The following is a 20,201-nucleotide window of genomic DNA, read 5'->3' on the forward strand; positions in this document are numbered from 1 at the left end:
CCTCGGCAGCGGCCGTCGGCGCAAATGACAGACGCCGGGGCGGCTCCTCTCCAGCGTGGAGATCCTGGAAACGGCCGCTGCGCCCGGCCGCTCGGGCTCGGATCTGAGCGGCTAGTCTGAGGGTGGTGTCTGAAATCGGGCTCTTCCTGCCTTTCCTTCGGCCTGGATGCCCGGCTGGCTCGGCGGGCTCCGAGATTCCCGCGCCGCCCCGCCCCGCCGCCCGCGCCCCGCACGGTGCGCGCCGCGTCCCCGCCCCAGCCCCACCCCACCCCGTGCCCTCAGGGGGGCACCCCCACCGGGGCGGGAGGGTGGTCTGCCGCGCCCGGTCGCCGAGTGGCGGAGGTGACGGTAACCGCCTTCCCATTTCCGCCCGGCCGGCGGCGCGGCGCGGCTAGTGCCAGCAGAGGCGCGCGGTCCTCCCTCCGCCCGCCCGCGCCGGGGGCTGGCCCTGCCTCGCCGGCGCCTTTTTCCCCCGCACCGCGGCGCCGCTTCGCCACTCGGGCACCGCAGGTAGGGCAGGAGGCTGGAGCGCCTGCCGCCCGCCGCCCGTAAAATGGTCACCTCGGCTGGACAGCTCGCCCTCTTCGCGCTGGGTACGTACGCTGCCTGTGGCGCGCCCGGCGCCACCTGCCCTCCGGGACACCCTGCTTTCCCCTCGTCCCCTCCATTTCTCTGTCTCGGGGGTGTTCTGCGTTCGCGTAGGAGAGGAGAGGGAGGCGAATGCTTTTCGACGCTTGCAAGCGAGGAGGCAAGGGGAATCACTTGTGTCTACTGGGGATTTGGGGAGCCTGTTCCAAAGAGGGGGACGGTCGAGCGCTCAGCCGTTCCCCGGGAAGTGGCCGGCGGGCCGTGCGTGAGAACGCCCGCCAGGGAAGGGGGAGCGGTGTGTGAACGCGCTTGAACTTTAATCCGCCGCGGCTCGTAGACTTGCCAACACCTACCTGCTTACCTGGCTGCTTCCAAGCCAGTCTTCACCAGCGTACGGAGCGCGTAGATTCGGAGAGGGTGGCCGGGGTTCGACCCTCCGGCCAGACCTTGGCTGCTTCCTTTTCGTACTCTCTGCCTACCCCTGAGCCCAAGCGACCCGTAGATATTCATCATCAGCAGCGGCGCCTCGATCTTCTAACTTTGCGAGTTCTGAAGCTTTCGGGTGGGTTTTGGATTTTTGTGCGGATTAATTGTTCTTTTGATTAACTTCTCCGGGAGAAGTGGTTTAAGTGTCAGCCGAGGGCAGGAGTGAAACCCTAGACGAAGTGCTGCCAGTTTCCTTTGAGTTTGTTCTTGGAAGAGAACGAGGGATGGGGGAAGGGAGGGGAAGTTAAGCCCGGCAAACCTGGGCCGGGTCTGGGGAGCCGGTGAGTTTTTCAAAGGTGAAGGTCACTGCCCGGCCAGCTCTTGCCCCTTGCGGCGCCGGGTCTCTCTGGTGTTGAGAGAACAGATTAACAGCCCAGGTGTCCTGGTCATTGCCTAGCTTCCGTGAAGTGAATTGTTCAGTCACTGTCTCCTCTGTAAAGCAAGTTGCTTGCTATAGGATGATTTATTAGAGCTCAAGAAAAGCTATGGAACCCTTCCCCTCCCCCCCTAAATGCCCAGAGCCTCAGCCCCACCCAGTTCCGTGTACAGTTTCAGGGGGTTCACAGACCCGCCCGTAATCCTGCCCATGAAACGCTGATTAAGAAGTGGAGGCATCATCTAAGGGAAATACGGGGCAGCCGTGGAACCGGATTCCATAGCAGCTCTGAGGTGTACCCTCACCTGAAACTCACCAACAGGTGGCATGACTCCTAGTGGCTTTTGTTTTTTTTTTTCCTTTTCCCAAGCCTTTTTATATTTTTGTGTTAATAGTTCTAATTTTAGATTTTTTTTTAAAGCAGTTACATTACCAATACAGTAGAAGTCTCCTGTATTCGGGTCCCTGTTATGATGTTGTTTGCAAATGCTGAAAGTAATAATAATAACCTAACACTATTTGAGCACCTACTCTGTGCCAGGCACTGTTCAGAGTACTGTATATGTATCAGCTCATTTAATTTTCACACCAACCTGATGATGAAGACGGTATTACCATCCCCAGTTTATGGAAGGGGGAAGTGAAGCATATAGGCCCTCAGTTAGTAGGTAGCTGGGTCAGAATTATGAGTGTAGAAGGAATGTTGATATTAAAAGTCAACTTACTGTGGTCACCGTAGTCCCATCTCCTGAATTTGGGACTTTTTCTCCAGTAGAGATGGATGAATACCCTGGAACTTGCTTTAAACAGGGTTTTCTTTTGGATTCACCGGATCTCAGGGCAGTCTCAGGTTATTCAGTGAACAATGAAACAAGAAACAATGAAAGTAAGCAAATTCGAGGAAGCTTTGTAAAGCTGCTCCTGCCCTTCAGCATAGGACTTGCCCATGAAGACTGCATTCATTCATCATGGAATTTTTCTCTTTGCCCGAGTTCAACTTAATCTTTGTTTCTTTCCTTAACAAAAGAGTGTATAAACTTAACAAAGATTAATCAACTGGCCTATACAGTTCCAAGCAATGAGCAAATGAAAAAAGTAGAGGAGAAAGAAGGCAAGAGTAATTTACACCAGTAAGGATTCCTTCATATATATATATATATATATATATATATATATATATATATAGGCTATTAGTTCTGTGCATTGACCACAATTTCTGCCTCCCACCTCACTTTCCAATAGATTGCTGAATACCCATAAATGCCACATGCATCTTTATTCTGCACATTTCCTCCAGAGTTGCTTTCCTCTCTAATTTTTCTTAAATTAGTTGAAGGCAGTTCTAGGCGAATCAGCCAGTGTTCTGTCAGTAATCAAGATCTAGAAAAATGAGGTCTTTCCCCTTCTTCCCCCATGTCAGTGGGGACAGTCTAAGAAGGAACTATTAGGATTCCCTGTTGATTCTTCTGATTACTTGATTGGTGTTTTGGTGGTGAGAGTGTGGAGACTTAATTCAGTGCAACATTGGGAACTTGATCTGGGTTCCTGTGGTGGCTACCCTCTCATGTCAGGCTCCCCTCATTAGCTGGGCAAACTACTTAGGGTCTTGGCTCCTCCAATCCCAGGTCATCCTTAAGGGAGCAAGATGTGTAATTTTGGGCAAGTTACTTAGCTTGTACCTTGTTTTCCTCATCTAAAGAATAGTGATATTAATAGGATCATTGAATATAATTAATGAACCTCGAATGGTGCCTGGCACATAGTAAGCGTTTAATCAATCATTATTGTTGTCACTTTGAACTTCATAGCATTCCAGATATGTCCATTCCATAACTGAGAGTTTGTCTTACTTATCTCCCAGTTCCTCACCCTTCCTAAGACAGAAAATACTACCTAAACTAAAAACCTTAGAGATTTTGGCAAATCTCTTTTGGCAGATGACAAATTCAAGAAAGTTTGGGAGTTCTCTTGAATCTAGTGAATTCTTTAGTTTTTGATGCAAAACATTTGTATTTCCTCCTTACTGTTCAGTGGTCGGTTGTTTATTGAAGTTAGCACTAAGTTCTAGTTTCCTTATCTGTAAAGTGGAAACTCTACACACCTCTACACAGTGGGTTGTTATGAGAATCAAATGAGATGGTAAATATGGAAGCTACTTATAAACTTTAAAAATAAAGGGCTACACACAAAATGACATTGATTTTGTAATATATCTTATAATCCAGAAATAAACATCATTACTTTTATGGCAGCTCCCAGAAGTAAGACTAGATGTAGACTAAAGAAGCATGTTCCTGGACACAAAATGCCATGAAGGATGGGGAGAGAGGAAGCGAGTCAGCTTCCCAGTGGATTTGGGGCAGAGGGACCAGCAGGGGGCATGAAGTAAGCTGGTTCTCTTCTCCATTACATAGAAATGATGTCTTTCAGAGTGAACAGTGGAGCTTTGCCCAGGACACATGTTTTCCTTATTGGACAGTCATAATTAGGGAAAGTTCACTTTGAACAAGGGCTGTAAAGGTGTATATGGAAGACTTAGAGGCTGAGTTTCCTGTATTTACTTTTCCAAAATTTGGTTTCCTAGGATAAAGTGAAAATCTTTCTGCAAATACTCAGTGTCCCCTGCAAAGAGGACCTTTCTTATAGGAGTAAATGATGCTTCATGTTCCGTGGTAACATATGAAAAATAGATGGTTTTTCCATTAGACCTATCTCTAAAGACCTTTTGAAAGTATACTTTGAACAGGGTCCTGCTCTTTGGGCTGCCGGCTAAAAGGGACAGGCAATGGGAAGTGGAGATTGGGCCAGCCAGAATGGAACTGGCCTAACGAACTGGGCGTCTTGTGCCTGCTTCTCCCTCAAAACCTCTGTAGTCTCTTCCACAGCAGTGCCCTCAAATCACAACCACTTGGAGGACTTGGTACCCTGTTGGCTGGGTAGGAGGCGGGCAAGTGTGCCTGTCTAATGAGAGTTCCCCCCGTGTGGCTTGTGACTGCTGCTGGTGGGGAAGAGAGGAAAAGGACCCTTTGAGAGCCATAGCTGTGCAATCAGTGCGGTTAGGGAAACTTCTCACTTCACCAGTTATGTTTTGTCTGAAGTACGTTTGGTGTTATAAATGCTGCTGTGTGTCTATGAGCGTTATTGAAGGCACTTCTGCCTGTCCTGTTGACCAGAGCAGAGTTAGAAGTCATGCTGAGAACTCTTAACTGTCCTACATGTTCTTGTACTTTACCTATGGAAAATGTAATGATCAACTCAGTATTAAACTCCAGCAGACCAACGCTAATCATGCCATGCTTTTTTTTTGGTTGATCACCAAAAATTGACCATTGTTTTCCTGCCATTTCAAATGTTTTTCATCATCTCATTTAAAGTATAAACTTAATTCTATGCTAAAGCTAGTATGTTTCAGATTGCGTCTAGATAGAGGATTGGGGCACTTTTATGGTGACTTTTGTTTTGCTTTTTGTTTTCATCTGTGAAATGTTAAATATAAAAATCCTTTTGTAGAATCAGGAAAGGAGCCAGAAATCTAGACTACTAGAACCATTTCTTAGGAACTCTTCATTTCAAGCATAAATGTATGTTTCCCTTCAGACCAATTCTAAAAATGTGGGTAAAGTCTTTTGAAGCATTATGAATTAGTTGGGATAAATATGACTTAAATAGTTGTTATCTGGGCTTAGAAAAAGTTGGAAGTTCATTAAAATCGAATTGTATAGATTTGCTAGTACTTTCTTTCTCTTAAGTCAGAGGAAACAAACTTTTTCTTTACTGGATTCTCTGATGGCTCAGACAGTAAAGAGTCTGCCTGCAAGATGGGAGACCTGGGTTCAGTCCCTGGGTCAGGAAGATCCCCAGGAGATGGAAATGGCAATCCATTCCAGTATTCTTGCCTGGGAAATCTCATGGATGGAGGAGCCTGGCAGGCTACAGTCCCTGGGGTCGCAAAGAGTCAGACACGACTGAGCAACTAACACACACTAGCCTGCTGTATTATATGCCCAGTGCTTTTGCCTTTAATAGTTTGCTGTCCTCTTACCTTGAAAATCTTTCCGTTTTCCCCACTTACATTTCTGAAGTACTTGTAGCTGGTTAGGGCTTCCTCAAGGAGGGATTTGACACATAACTCCTTTGTGTAACAAGCTTGTATAACTTTGTGGAACTCAAACCTGCTATTGCCTCTCCTCTTTTGGTTTTAATTTTTGACCATGTTGACTTTTCTGGCCGGGAACCCTGATACACCTCCATGTCCTGTCTTGAACTCATGTGGGTTGGTGCTTGCCCCCTCTTCCCTGCTGGTTTGAGGGCTTCTAGAAGGCAGAACCCCTTGGTCTTCATCTTTGCCCTTGGCACCCAGAGCACAGGCTGACCTTCCAGGGAGACCAGTGAGCACTTGATGATTCCTCAGGATGCCCTGTGCTGAATAATCCAAGTGTAGACTCAGTTGGCAAACACTTGGCTGGGCAGGTAACATTCATCTTGAAAAGCTCTTTATTATGATCATCAAGGTTGGGTTGCATATAAATGCTTGTATGCAACTTGTTTTCAGATAGTGTTTTATTGTTTTTTAGTAGATGATGCGGAGAAGGCAATGGTACCCCACTCCAGTACTCTTGCCTGGAAAATCCCATGGGTGGAGGAGCCTGGTGGGCTGCAGTTCATGGGGTCGCTGAGTCAGACACGACTGAGTGACTTCCCTTTCACTTTTCACTTTCATGCATTGGAGGAGGAAATGGCAACCCACTCCAGTGTTCTTGCCTGGAGAATCCCAGGGACAGGGGAGCCTGGTGGGCTGCCGTCTCTGGGGTCGCACAGAGTCGGACACGACCGAAGCGACTTAGCAGCAGCAGCAGATGATGATTTGTTTTAGACTGCAAAGGCAAATTTTTTTCTCTAGAACATAGAAAATCTAGGATAGCATAAAAGAAAACGTATTTTAATGGCCTGTAATTCCACCACCCAAAGATAACTATGATTAACATTCTGTTGCACAGTCTGATGGATGAAAGTGTGCGTGTGTGCACGCATGCTTAGTCGTGTCTGACTCTGCTACCCCATGGACTGCAGCCCACCAGGCTCCTCTGTCCATGGGATTTTCCAGGCAAGAATACTGGAGTGGGTTGCCATTTCCTCCTCCAGGAGATCTTCCCTACCCAGGGACCGAACTGGCATCTCCTGTGTCTCCTTGCATTGGCCGGGAGATTTTTACCACTGGGCCACCTGAGAAGCCTTCAGATGAATGTATAGATCAATAAATATTCTGTAAAAGCTTGTATGAATTCTGAGGGACTCACACTGTTTAATTTATTTGCCTTTTAACTTAAAAATCTTTCATAATAAAGCTTTTATGTCATTAAATATTCTTCCATAACATCATCCATAGTAGCTGGGAAAAATAATCCCTTGATTGTGTTTACTATAATTTTGAAATCCTTTGACCATATAGATTTTTATTTCTCACTGTTATGAATAATCCACACACTGTTATTGGGAATATAAATTGATACAACTTTTCTTGGAAGTCAACGTGGCAATTGCTATCAATTTTAAGTGGGTATAATTTGGGTCATTGATTTCACTTTTTGATATATATATTTATATTATACTTATATAAATACTTACCTGAAGATGCAGAGAAAAATGTAAATGATGGTGGTTGGTTGTTGACTTGTTTATAACAGTGACAAGTTGGCAGTACCGGTTATTTTTTTTAAGGAGATTCCTTACATAGGTATTTTTATATATGAATACAATGATTTCCTATGTTCAGTTCAGTTCAGTCTCTCAGTCGTCTCTGACTCTTTGCGACCCCATGAACCGCAGCACACCAGGCCTCCCTGTCCATCACCAACTCCTGGAGTTCACTCAAACTCACGTCCATCGAGTCAGTGATGCCATCCAGCCATTTCATCCTCTGTCATTCCTTTCTCCTCCCACCCTCAATCTTTCCCAGCATCAGGGTCTTTTCAAATGAGTCCACTTTTTGCATCAGGTGGCCAAAGTATTGGAGTTGGAGCTTCAACATCAGTCCTTCCAATGAACACCCAGGACTGATCTTTAGGATGGACAGATTGGATCTCCTTGCAGTCCAAGGGACTCTCAAGAGTCTTCTCCAACACCACAGTTCAAAAGCACCAATTCTTCTGCACTCAGCTTTTATAGTCCAACTCTCACATCCATACATGACCACTGGAAAAACCATAGCCTTGACTAGATGGACCTTTGTTGACAAAGTAATATTGCTGCTTTTTAATATGCTGTCTAGGTTGATCATAACTTTCCTTCCAAGGAGTAAGCGTCTTTTAATTTCATGGCTGCAATCACCATCCACAGTGATTTTGGAGCCCCCAAAAGTAAAGTCAGCCACTGTTTCCACTGTTTCCCCATCTATCTGCCATGAAGTGATAGAACCAGATGCCATGATCTTAGTTTTCTGAATGTTGATCTTTAAGCCAACTTTTTTACTCTCCTCTTTCACTTTCATCAAGAGGCTCTTTAGTTCTTTTTCACTTTCTGCCTATGTAACTATTTTCAAAAAATAAAGGTCTCTTCAAAATTTTAAATTCAAAAAGGCAGGTTCTAGAACTAGATATATAGTATAGGGCTACAGTTTGAATTGATTAATTTTTTATAACAATTATATATTAAATTTGTAAGGCTAAAATCAAGGAACATAAATGATACAACAGAAATTCTTGTACATAAATGTTTGGCTCATTTTTGATTGTTTAAGGGCAAGTTTCTAGAAATTACCCTTCTTTCCCACTAGCAGTGTGTGAATGCTCACTTTTTGGGCCCTTCTATAAGCAGACATTAGTTCTAACATTTGCCAACTTGACTGGGGGAAAAAATCTCAGCCCAGTTTCATCTTTAATATTTGTTAGAGTAGGTTGTACGTCATCTTGTTATTTGCATCTTCATCTTTTCAAAATTTTTCCTATTGATGGCTCATCCTTTTCTTAGAGCTTTATAACACACTGTATATAAAAAAGGTTATTAATACTTGGCAAGTAGTCCCCATTTATTGTCTTTTACTGTTTTGTTTGTGGTATTTTTGACATGCCTATTGTTTTTGTTTTTATGTAGCAGAAACTATAAATCTTTCCCCTTAAGCTTTTTACCTTTGCTTATGTAATCAGGAAAACCTTCCCTATCTTCTAATTCTTTTGTGGTCTCATTATGTTGAACTATTCTACCTATAATTTGTTCTAATGTGTAGTGTGAGGTCAACTCATGTTTTACTTTTTTAAAACAGTTAACCAATTAATATTCTCAGTTGTCATTTGTGGAATAATCTATTCCTTCCTACTGTGGTTTGAAATTCCATTTTTTATCATATGCTAAATCCTTCTAAGTACTTGAATTTGTGGAATTTCAGTTTGATTCCTTTATTTTATATTTTTGTCGTTATTCTGAACTTGCTCATTCATGTAGTCTACAAATTTTCATTGAGTACCTATTCTGCACTGTAACTGCTTCTAGGTACTAGGAAATCGGCCAAGAATGATTCCTGTTTTCATGGATCTAGTGGGTGAGACTTTTTCCCCTGCTTTGGTTATTGATGATATCTAAAAGCTTTTTAGATATCTGTAAATTATATTTACAGTTGATCCCTGAACAACACAAAGGTTAGGGGGCCAACACTCCAAAAATCCACCTTTAATTCATGATTGGCCCTCACATCACAGGTTTCTGTATATCCAGGGTTCCCCACTGGCAGACTCAATCAACGCTGACCGTGTAGTTACTCTTAGCGACCCCATGGACTGTAGCCCACCAGGCTCCTCCATCCATGGGAATTTCCAGGCAAGAGTACTGGAGTGGGGTGCCATTGCCTTCTCCGAGTTCTTCGGTATTTACTGTCAAGAATTCACACATGTAAATGGACCCACACAGTTCAAAGGTGTGTTATTCAAGGATCAAATGTAATTTGTAATAGGCTTTGTTAATTTTAATATTCCTTCAGCTGATTCTCTGAGGTTCCTTGCATCACGTTATCTTCAATAGCGATAACTTTGCCTCTTTCCTTTTATATTTTCATCTCACTGCACATGTGAGTGCTCAGTCCATCCGACTCTTTGAAACCCCATGTACTGTAGCCTGCCAGGCTCCTCTGTCCATGGGATTATCCTGGCAGGGATACTAGAATGCGTTGCCATTTCCTCCTCCAGGGATCTTCTCAACTCAGAGATCGAATCCATGGCTCCTGCATTGACAGGCGGTTTCTTTACCACTGAGCCACCTGAGAAGCCCTTTCATCTCATTACTTTTTCTTATCATGCTGGCTAAAACTTCTAAGAACAACACTTTTTTTTTAAGCAGTTGGCTATCCTTGTATTTTTCCTGACGTACTGTAATGTTTGTAATGATTGCTTTTAGCAATCAAATAATAGACTGATTTTTCAGTTATTTATATATAATATACACATGTATATTATGTATATTTTTCTATGTGTATACATACATATAAACTTTCATTTTAATAAAATATGCTTCTCTTCATAAGTTACTAAAAGATTTAGTATGTTGATTTGTTTTTTAAGGCAGGGGAGATAATGTGTTGGGTTTTTTTTTTTTTTCCTGAAATGTTTTGAGGATATTTTACTCAATTAAATTAAAGCCATTCTTTTAAATTCTTGGAATGAACCCTTCTTGGCCATGTGTATTATTCTCTGTATCTACTGCTAGATTTGATCTATTTGAACCCTTTTTTTCTTTTTTTAGGTTTTGATATCAGTGTTATGTCAGCTTTGTAAAATAAATATTAAATTGTTCCATCTGTTTTATTCTTGGAGTAGATGAATTATCATGGAAATCAAATGTTGGTCTGAAGGTTTGAAAGAAATTGCTTATGAAACTTCTGAGTCTGGTCTGTTTTTAGTGGTCAGTTCAAGTTTTCTACTTCTTGAATCATTTTTCGTAATTATTTATTTTCCTCACAATCTATTCAATTCAGATTTCTAAAGCTTTAGCATAGATTAATAAATGATCTCCTTTTAATTAAAATTTTTTTTTATACCTGCAACCTCAGTTAATATGGCTTTACCAAATATGAAACAAAAATAAGCACTTTGGCCCCCAACATACATTGTTAATTTGTTTTTCTTAATAATTATAAAAACTTCATTTTAGTCATTAACCAAGTTCAAGTCAAAGTTTCATATCTGATAGTTTATTTGCATAAAGGCACGTCCAGTGTTGTTATAATGATGTCATTTCTGATTTGGATGATGTATGGCACTGTAATTTCTAGCAGAGGCTGCTAACTAGCTTCCTGATGGTTTCTTAAGCTTAAAAAATTTTTGTTGTTGTTGTTCAGTTGCTCAGTTATGTCCGACTCTTTGCGACCCCACGGACTGCAGCACGCCAGGCTTCCTTGTCCTTCACCATCTCCTGGAGCTTGCTCAAACTCGTGTGCATTGAGTCGGTGATGCCATCCAACCATCTCATCCTCTGTCGTTCCCTTCTCCTCCTGCCTTCAGTCTTTCCCAGCATCAGGGTCTTTTCTAATGAGTCAACTCTTTGCACCAGGTGGCCAAAGTATTGGAGCTTCAGCTTCAACATCAGTCCTTCCAATGAATATTCAGGATTGATTTCCTTTAGGATTGAGTGGTTTGATCTCCTTGCAGGCCAAGGGACTGTCAAGAGTCTTCTCCAACACCACAGTTCAAAAGCATAAATTCTTTGGTGTTCATCCTTCTTTGTGGTCCAACTGTCACATCCATACCTGTCTACTGGAAAAACCATAGCTTTGACTATGTTTTTAAAAGTTTTAAAAAGTTTCAAAACCTCCAAAAACACTGTTGTGTTCATTAGATGCTATTGTAGTGTTTGGAACAAGATAGGAGATTTCTATTGCTTGCTCATTTGCTTTTTGTTGATTGATTGATTGATTGATTGATTTGCCTTTAAGATCAGTACTTCTAGTTGAAAAATGTTGTGTTCTTACAAAGAGACCATGTCTTCATCTTGGATTTTAGGTCTTTAATCTGAGTTTGAACGAGGTTAGTAAACAATTCTCCTGGGTACTTGGAGACTAGGTGTACCTTGACAGCTTTTTCGTCATCCCTCTCTAGGGCTGAGGCCCTCTCTGTGTAATTATTATATTTCCAAGAGGTCTGGGAGATTAACTGGCCAAACGGCATACATAATGCGGTGACACAAAAGCGGCTGAAGCTGATAAATGAGAGGTTTGCAATTACACACTCTGCTTCCCTCTGCCAGGCCTTGGCAACAGGGAAAAGACAAACTTCAGATACTTTTCTTGGTTGAAAGAAACCACATAAGACCTGTAACTTTCACCGAGGCCGTGGCTCTGAGGAATTGGCATGGGAGCTGTGGAGGAACGTCACCTGGTCACTTTGTCACTGAGCCCAGCGTGAAGCTCTGGGCTCAGGAACCTGTCACCTTGGGCGGGTTTCTGGGTTACCACTGCTGCGTTGAAGGAGCACCTCAACAGGCTGGTTTGCATGCTGTACACACTCCCTGCCAGCACATTTGAACAATGACAGGTGGGTTTTTGCACATAGCAGACCTTGGGTGTTATAATTAAGGTTTTGGGTGATGACTCACAGGTCCCTGAACTAGAATGAAAGCAAGCCCTGGACCTGAGCATTTCTTTTAGGGAGATGAGGTAAACTCACAGATCATGTAGGTGGGGAATCCTTCTGGATCTGGACACTCCCTAAACCTCATCAACCACTCCTGTGTCCCTCTGCCCCCCACAAAGAAAACCCCCCAAACAAACACACCTTTTGTGCTGACCCAAGCAGACCACTTACTGTTACCGGAACACGTACAGCCTCTGGTTGCTACCTCCCCATGTGGGCCACTCAGGACACCCTCCTTCTCTGTCAACCTTGCTAAATCCTACTCATTCTTTTTCCACAGTGAAATAGAAAATCAGAATCTACAAACAAGAGTCTGGAAAATACCCTCACATTCAATTCACCAGACACATTCTTTTTCGAGGCTTAACTGTCAGGGCTCTTACCATATCGCTTTCTGTGTGTGGTTACAGATTTATTTGTATATTCACTCTTTTTCCTTCAAAAATGGCATTGGGTATTTTAAAATCTGCTTTTCACTTAACAGTATATAGGGAAAATGTTTTTGTGGCAAGGATACAAATATGTCTATTCATCTATTTTTAATGAGTAACACATTCCATTAAACAGCTCTGGCATTGTTATTTGTTCACCTGTTTTGATAGAGATGTATGCTGTTTCAACCTTTTAAATACTCAAACCTGAAATTAAAATGTTTATAGCTAAATTATTACCAGCATCTTTGAATTATTTACTATGATCAAATCCCCAGAAATGGATTACTAGGTCAAAAGGTACACACTTTTCCACCTCTTAATATGTTTTGACAATCTGCCTTTGAGAAAAGGCTGACAAATTCATACTTCTATCCTGGGTATGAGTGCCTATTTATCAGCAAACTTGCCTTTGATGAACATTATGATTTTCAAGACTTTGTGAATCATGTTGATTAAATGATATCTCATTTTTTTTAATTTATTTTTTTTATTCTTAATGTAAGTTTTTTTATATTTTATTTTATTTTTATTTTTTTATTATTTTTTTTAAATTTTATTTTATTTTTAAACTTTACATAATTGTATTAGTTTTGCCAAATATCAAAATGAATCCGCCACAGGTATACATGTGTTCCCCATCCTAAACCCTCCTCCCTCCTCCCTCCCCATACCATCCCTCTGGGCCGTCCCAGTGCACCAGCCCCAAGCATCCAGCATCGTGCATCGAACCTGGACTGGCAATTCGTTTCTTACATGATATTTTACATGTTTCAATGTAATTCTCCCAAATCTTCCCACCCTCTCCCTCTCCCACAGAGTCCATAAGACTGTTCTATACATCAGTGTCTCTTTTGCTGTCTCATACACCGGGTTATTGTTACCATCTTTCTAAATTCCATATATATGCGTTAGTATACTGTATTTATGTTTTTCCTTCTGGCTTACTTCACTCTGTATAATAGGCTCCAGTTTCATCCACCTCATTAGAACTGATTCAAATGTATTCTTTTTAATGGCTGATTAATACTCCATTGTGTATATGTAGCTTTCTTATCCATTCATCTGCTGATGGACATCTAGGTTGCTTCCATGTCCTGGCTATTATAAACAGTGCTGCGATGAACATTGGGGTACACGTGTCTCTTTCCCTTCTGGTTTCCTCAGTGTGTATGCCCAGCAGTGGGATTGCTGGATCATAAGGCAGACCTATATATAGAAAACTATAAAACACTGGTGAAAGAAATCAAAGAGGACACTAATAGATGGAGAAATATACCATGTTCATGGATTGGAAGAATCAATATAGTGAAAATGAGTATACTACCCAAAGCAATTTATAGATTCAACACAATCCCTATCAAGCTACCAACAGTATTCTTCACAGAGCTAGAACAAATAATTTCACAATTTGTATGGAAATACAAAAAACCTTGAATAGCCAAAGCGATCTTGAGAAAGAAGAATGGAACTGGAGGAATCAACCTACCTGACTTCAGGCTCTACTACAAAGCCACAGTTATCAAAAAAGTATGGTACTGGCACAAAGACAGAAATATTGATCAATGGAATAAAATAGAAAGCCCAGAGATAAATCCATGCACATATGGACACCGTATCTTTGACAAAGGAGGCAAGAATATACAATGGATTAAAAACAATCTCTTTAACAAGTGGTGCTGGGAAATCTGGTCAACCACTTGTAAAAGATTGAAACTAGACCACTTTCTAACACCATACACAAAAATAAACTCAAAATGGATTAAAGATCTAAACGTAAGACCAGAAACTATAAAACTCCTAGAGGAGAACATAGGCAAAACACTCTCTGACATACATCACAGCAGGATCCTCTATGACCCACCTCCCAGAATATTGGAAATAAAATCAAAAATAAACAAATGGGACCTAATTAACCTTAAAAGCTTCTGCACATCAAAGGAAACTATTAGCAAGGTGAAAAGACAGCCTTCAGAATGGGAGAAAATAATAGCAAATGAAGCAATGGACAAACAACTAATCTCAAAAATATACAAGCAACTCCTACAGCTCAAGTCCAGAAAAATAAACGACCCAATCAAAAAATGGGCCAAAGAACTAAATAGACATTTCTCCAAAGAAGACATACAGATGGCTAACAAACACATGAAAAGATGCTCAACATCACTCATTATCAGAGAAATGCACATCAAAACCACTATGAGGTACCATTTCACACCAGTCAGAATGGCTGCGATCCAAAAGTCTACAAATAATAAATGCTGGAGAGGGTGTGGAGAAAAGGGAACCCTCTTACACTGTTGGTGGGAATGCAAACTAGTACAGCCACTATGGAGAACAGTGTGGAGATTCCTTAAAAAACTGGAAATAGAACTGCCTTATGATATCTCATTTTAATTTGTACTTCTTTGGCTAAAACCAAAGTTTGCTACAATTGCATGCTTTTTCATGTTGAGTATTTGAATTTATTTTCTTGAGACTTACCCATTTCTGTCCTTAGTTCAGGTTTTGGGTAGGTGAGTTATTTTCTCATTGATTCATAAGCAGCTTTTTAAAAAAGATATATGAAATATTTTCCTTGTTGTGTCATTTTGCTATTAAATTTACATGTATATATGGTTCTGTTATGTTTTTGATTTCTAAGGACTTAAAATCATTTCATTATTTCTCTGTGACTTCTACTTTTGTCTTGGAGTAGGAAGAGATTTTCTATAACTCTCTGATCTCTCATTTCCTGTGTACTTTCATGTTGTTGCTTTGGGGATTTAAATTTCACTTCTTTGGGAGTGCATTTTGGTTTCAGATGTGAGATAGGAATCTAACTTGCCTTTTTGTCAAAATGATCTGGTTCCTCAAACACCATTTGTTGAATAATTTATTCTCTACTCACAGATTTCGAATTTTTGCCACTTGAGACTTTCTTAGGAGTACTTGAATCTGTTTTTAGAGTTTCTGTTCAGTTCCATTAATCTGAGACTTGTCCTGTAATGAACCATTCACTGGGGCTGGGAATGTGTCATTGCCCTAGGAAGCTGGGGCAGAAAAATCGTGAGAAGTAGGCAGGCATTGGGTGGACCTTGGGTCTCACTATCCTGAAAGGTGTGGTGAACTTGCCTCTGCCCTCCTGTTCTTTCTGGAACTTTGTGCTTTGCAGGAATTTGGGGTCACGAGGCAGGCCTGTGGTCCTCCATGTGACATTCAGGTTAATAAAAACCATATATTTTCAGGTCCACTTCTCAAACAAGAGTACCAGGGGGCCTGCCACGGCATACCTAGAGCCACAGACAAACCTGGCACATCTCCTAGGATATAGTAAAAGAAATAATTAAAGAATCAGAAAAGAGCTTCACTAGACAGGCATAACATTGTTTTCTATATTAAAACAAATCAAATATATTAGTGAATAGAATGCAAGATTGAAATATCAAAATTAGTTATCCAGGTATAAGTCTTCAAATAAATTGTGATTTTTAAAAAAATTTTGATTGTTTCAAGCTGTGCCCCCATACTCTAGAGGAACAGATATGAGTTCCTTCTCTTTGCCATTTTGGGGGTTTTAATGGAGAAATTTGAGAAGTACTGTCTCAAGTGGATGACTAATTTTCAGATACTTAGAGTAGGGCAGAATAGTAACTAAAATGAATGACTTCACCATTCTACTGCTTCTGTTGGATATAATTTCCCTTTCTTTTTCTAAGTTTTCCTAAGGTAAAAACTTAATTATTGATTTTAGATCTTTTTTCTTTCCCAACATAGTCATTCGATGCTAAAAATTTCCCTGTAGACTCTGCTTTTACCTCATCCCACAAATTCTGATGAGTTGGTTGTGTTTCAGTTTTTTTACTTCAAGATACTTTTGACTTCTCTCAAGATTTCTTCTTGACCCATGTTTTATTTAGAAATGTTGTTTAATCTGCAGTGTGTGGGGATTTTCTGGCTATATTTCTGTTACCTAGTTTACCTTCTTTATTGTCTGGGAGCAGACATGGTATGATTTCTGTTCTTTTCAATGTGCGCTCAGTCATGTCTGACTCTTTATGACCCCATGGACTGTAGCCCTCCAGGCTTGTCTGTCCATTAGATTCTCCAGCCAAGAATACTGGAGTGGGTTACCATTACCTCCTCCAAGGGATCTTCCTGACCCAGGGACTGAACCCTCCCTCTCCTGCATTAGCAGGTGGATTCTTTATCACTGAGCCATCTAGGAAGCCCTTCAATGTGTCCAAGTATGTTTTACAGCCCAGAATGTCGTCTGTCTTGGTGAATGTTCATGTGAACTTGAGAAGAATGTGTGTATTCTGCTGTTGTTGAATGAAATAGCTCATTGGTGTCATTATATCCAGCTGGTTGATGGTGGTGTTGAGTGCAATTATGTCCTTACTTATTTTCTGCCTGCTGGATTTGTCCATTTCTGAAAGAAGGGTGTTGAAACCTCCAGCTATAATAGTGGATTCAGTTCTGTTCATTTTTGCCTCATGTATTTTGGCATTTTATTGGTAGGTGCATATAGGTTCTATATTGTTACATAACTTCATCATTCATTAATGCTTTTTTAATGATTCAGGATCTCCCAGCAGCTAAAGATCTTCACTAGTAAACTCTTTCTTCCCACGTGGTGCCTATGGTACAAAACTTGCATTACTACCTGTGAGATGAGGAAAGTTTTCTTCCATTACTACCTGTGAAATGAGGAAAGTTTTATTCCTGGCTTAGATAAGCTGGTCTCAATTTTAACTTGCCTTGTGGGGAGAAAAAAACATAAAAGACATCGCTCCAAATTCCTGAACTAAGGCTCTGTTAGGATCCAGATAGTGGGGCCTTCTTTGATTGAGGGCATCCTTTCAAATCAGTTCTTATTTTGAATGTAGGATGTAGAAGGTTTCAGTGAATTGCTTATGTCCCTTTGAGACATCCTGTGAGAGTTAGAAATTTACACTTAGCAAAGTAGCATCATCTCACTATGTAATATGAGCTTATGCTCTTGTGAAATGCCCCTTTCCCTTACTGTGGAATAAAGGGGAAAATAAAAGCTCTTCTGACTCAGTTGGATTTTTTTTTGGATTTCAGATAAAAGGCAGAACACTTTCCTTTTAACAGTGATAACAGGAGCAGTTGGAGTATCTCATCTGTCATCTCATGTAATACATCCAAGTGATCAAAGAGTTGTGATTTTTGTGAACTGGGCCTGACATAACGTTTATTCTTAATTCACCCAAGGAAGCTACTTTATTCACTTACAAAGCCAAAGGATGAGTAACAAAAAAAGATCTGATAGCTCAAAGTGAGGGATGCTGTGTGTTTGGTTAGGTTATATTATACTTGGATTGTTCACTTCAGCAAACATTTAACTGTGTATCAAACCTTGTGCTGAGTTTGGTGATATTAATTCAGAAGAAAGCCATGACTGGCCTCGCCCCCAGCCCCTGAATTCTTTGTAGATTGCAGCAGAAGCAAACACAGGTTTTCATAATATGACATGAGATACACAGTGAACATCTTGGGCTCTTGAAGGAATTCACTGGCTGACCAGTGGTTAGGTCTCTGCACTCTCATTGCCCAGGGCCTGGATTCAATCGCTGGTCAGGGAACTAAAATCCCACACGCTGTGCAGTGCAATCCCTGCCCACCCCCCACACCCCTACCCCCGCCCCCCACCAAAGGAAAGTTCTTTGTATGACAGGGCATGGCAGTCTTCAAGAAGCTAATGGCCATCACTTAGAACAGTGATGGGTAATTTTTTTAAGTGCCTATTATTATACAAATTCCTTTAACCCATCTACTAATCCTATGAGATATTGTGATTATCTCCATTTTATAGATGAGAAAACTGATACACAAAAATGTTAAGTGAATTGCTGAGGCTCCTATAGCCAGCAAAGGGCAGAACAAGGATTTGAACCCAGGACCCTTGCCTGTTATCCTGGCCATCTCCCTGTTCTGCTTCTCCATGTCATCCATGGAAGGCTGTGGCTCCTGAGGGGCCTGGCTTCACTCCTGTGAGGGCGCCATTTTGTAGCAGACATTAGATGTAATCAGGCTTTCAGACAGCTGCTCCTCTAAATATTTACCGTGTTGACAGTCATTGCCATGAAGGCCAAAAAGAAACATTCTACTTCCAAAAGCATGAAATAGAAAGAAACAAGTGTGGTAGTTGTTCTCCCCTTCTTTAATCAGAAGTTCAGTTGTTCAGAAGACAGGAGGTGTGTGTGACACATTGTGTTGCGACCACGGAGCCTCTAATAATAAATTCGCTAATAGAGGCCTGATTGCATTTCTGCCATACATTTTTTAAAAGGTGTTTGTTTTAAAGGGCGATCTCTCTTGTTTCTGCAGGCAGCCTGTCTCCAATGGGTGGTGTGCCTGAAAGTCGCAGTGCCTGGGCACTGCAGCCTGAAGGCCTCTGCTGGGGGGCTGGCTTCACCCTCCTCACCCTCCTTTCACGCCTCCCCAGTCGACATTTCTCCCAAAGAAAGAGCAGAAGGTGGAAGAGTCTTTAACACTTTTACTTTATATTTTTAGTTCTTCTCAGTCCAACCAAAGATAGAATATGTGTTAGCAGGTTTGCTAATAGCTGGCTTCACTTTCAGACTCTTCCTCCCAACTGCGGTGATGACATGTGCCCACAGACAACACAGGCATCTCCATGGACCTGATGGAATCTCAGATCAGAACACAAAGAGCATTTACTGTTTCAGTTGTGTATAGGAACTTCTTTCATTTCAGCTGGACTTCCCTGGCGGCTCAGACAGTAAAGTGTCTGTCTACAATGAGGGAGACCTGGGTTCGATCCCTGGGTCAGGAAGATTCCCTGGAGAAGGAAATGGCAACCCACTCTAGTACTCTTGCCTAGAAATTCCCATGGATGGAGGGACTTGGTGCAGGCTACTGTCCATGGGGTTGCAAAGAGTCGGGCGCGACTGAGCCACTTCACTTCACTGTATTCAGCTGGCAGCATTTTCGATGGCCTTTATACCTCTGAATAGGTGGTTGAGTATCAGATGCTCAGGTGTGGACTGTCTACAAAGGTTGATTAAAGGGGATTTTTTTTCCCCATTAGGTAAAAGTAATGCGGTCAGACTCATTGGCAATCAGTGTATTACTAAGACACAAAGCAGCCAGTAAGACACACCACTTTTGCAGTGAGTGAACTTCTGGGGAAAAATATGTATATATATCTGTATCTTGTTTGAAGGACCTTATTTGATACTCTTTTTCTAGAACCATTTCTTCTTAATTGGTTTGTAAATCCAAAGTGTTCAAAGTAGGTTGCTTCTGCTGTGGTGGCACCCCTCAAAACAACATTGACTACTTGGGAATTGTGTAAAAGCCCATCTAAGCTGGTCACGGGGGAGAAAAAGCTGATTTTTGAACTGAGTCAGGGAACTAAACTCTCTCCTGAGAGTTACATGCATGGATAGTCACTCCTTATAAAACTCCTGCTGTTCTCAGAGCAGAAGCCCTGCTTAAATTTTCCATAGGTCTCCACACTCAGCTACAGACTTTCTTGATCTTTGTTTGTGTCATCTAATCTCTTAGTGACCTGTCATCTAACATTTCTTCCTCCGGTTGCTGCTCTTTAGTTGTGACATTCAATAGGAAAGAAAAAAGATTTAACATTTTTGGAACAGAGCAATCCTTCAGGCACAAAATGCCTTCATCTTTTCAGCTTGCAGTTCAGAATCCAAGGAACCAAAACTGCGCAGGGCT

General features: G+C 41.5%; 1 protein-coding gene across 2 annotated transcripts in view; it reads left to right on the forward strand.

Moving 5' to 3' along the window:
• Nucleotides 1-317: 317 nt before the first annotated feature.
• TGFA (transforming growth factor alpha) overlaps nt 318-20,201 on the forward strand; it is a 118,674-nt gene continuing 98,790 nt past the window's right edge. The window contains exon 1 of one of the 2 annotated variants that reach the window (XM_027554949.1): nt 318-593. In XM_027554949.1, the coding sequence (XP_027410750.1) occupies nt 554-593 (40 nt within the window). In that variant the 5' untranslated portion in view covers nt 318-553. The remainder of the gene's footprint in view (nt 594-20,201) is intronic. The other variant, XM_027554950.1, reaches the window with a different exon arrangement.

The sequence above is a fragment of the Bos indicus x Bos taurus genome, chromosome 11 (genome assembly GCF_003369695.1).
Source record: "Bos indicus x Bos taurus breed Angus x Brahman F1 hybrid chromosome 11, Bos_hybrid_MaternalHap_v2.0, whole genome shotgun sequence".
NCBI lineage: Eukaryota > Metazoa > Chordata > Mammalia > Artiodactyla > Bovidae > Bos > Bos indicus x Bos taurus.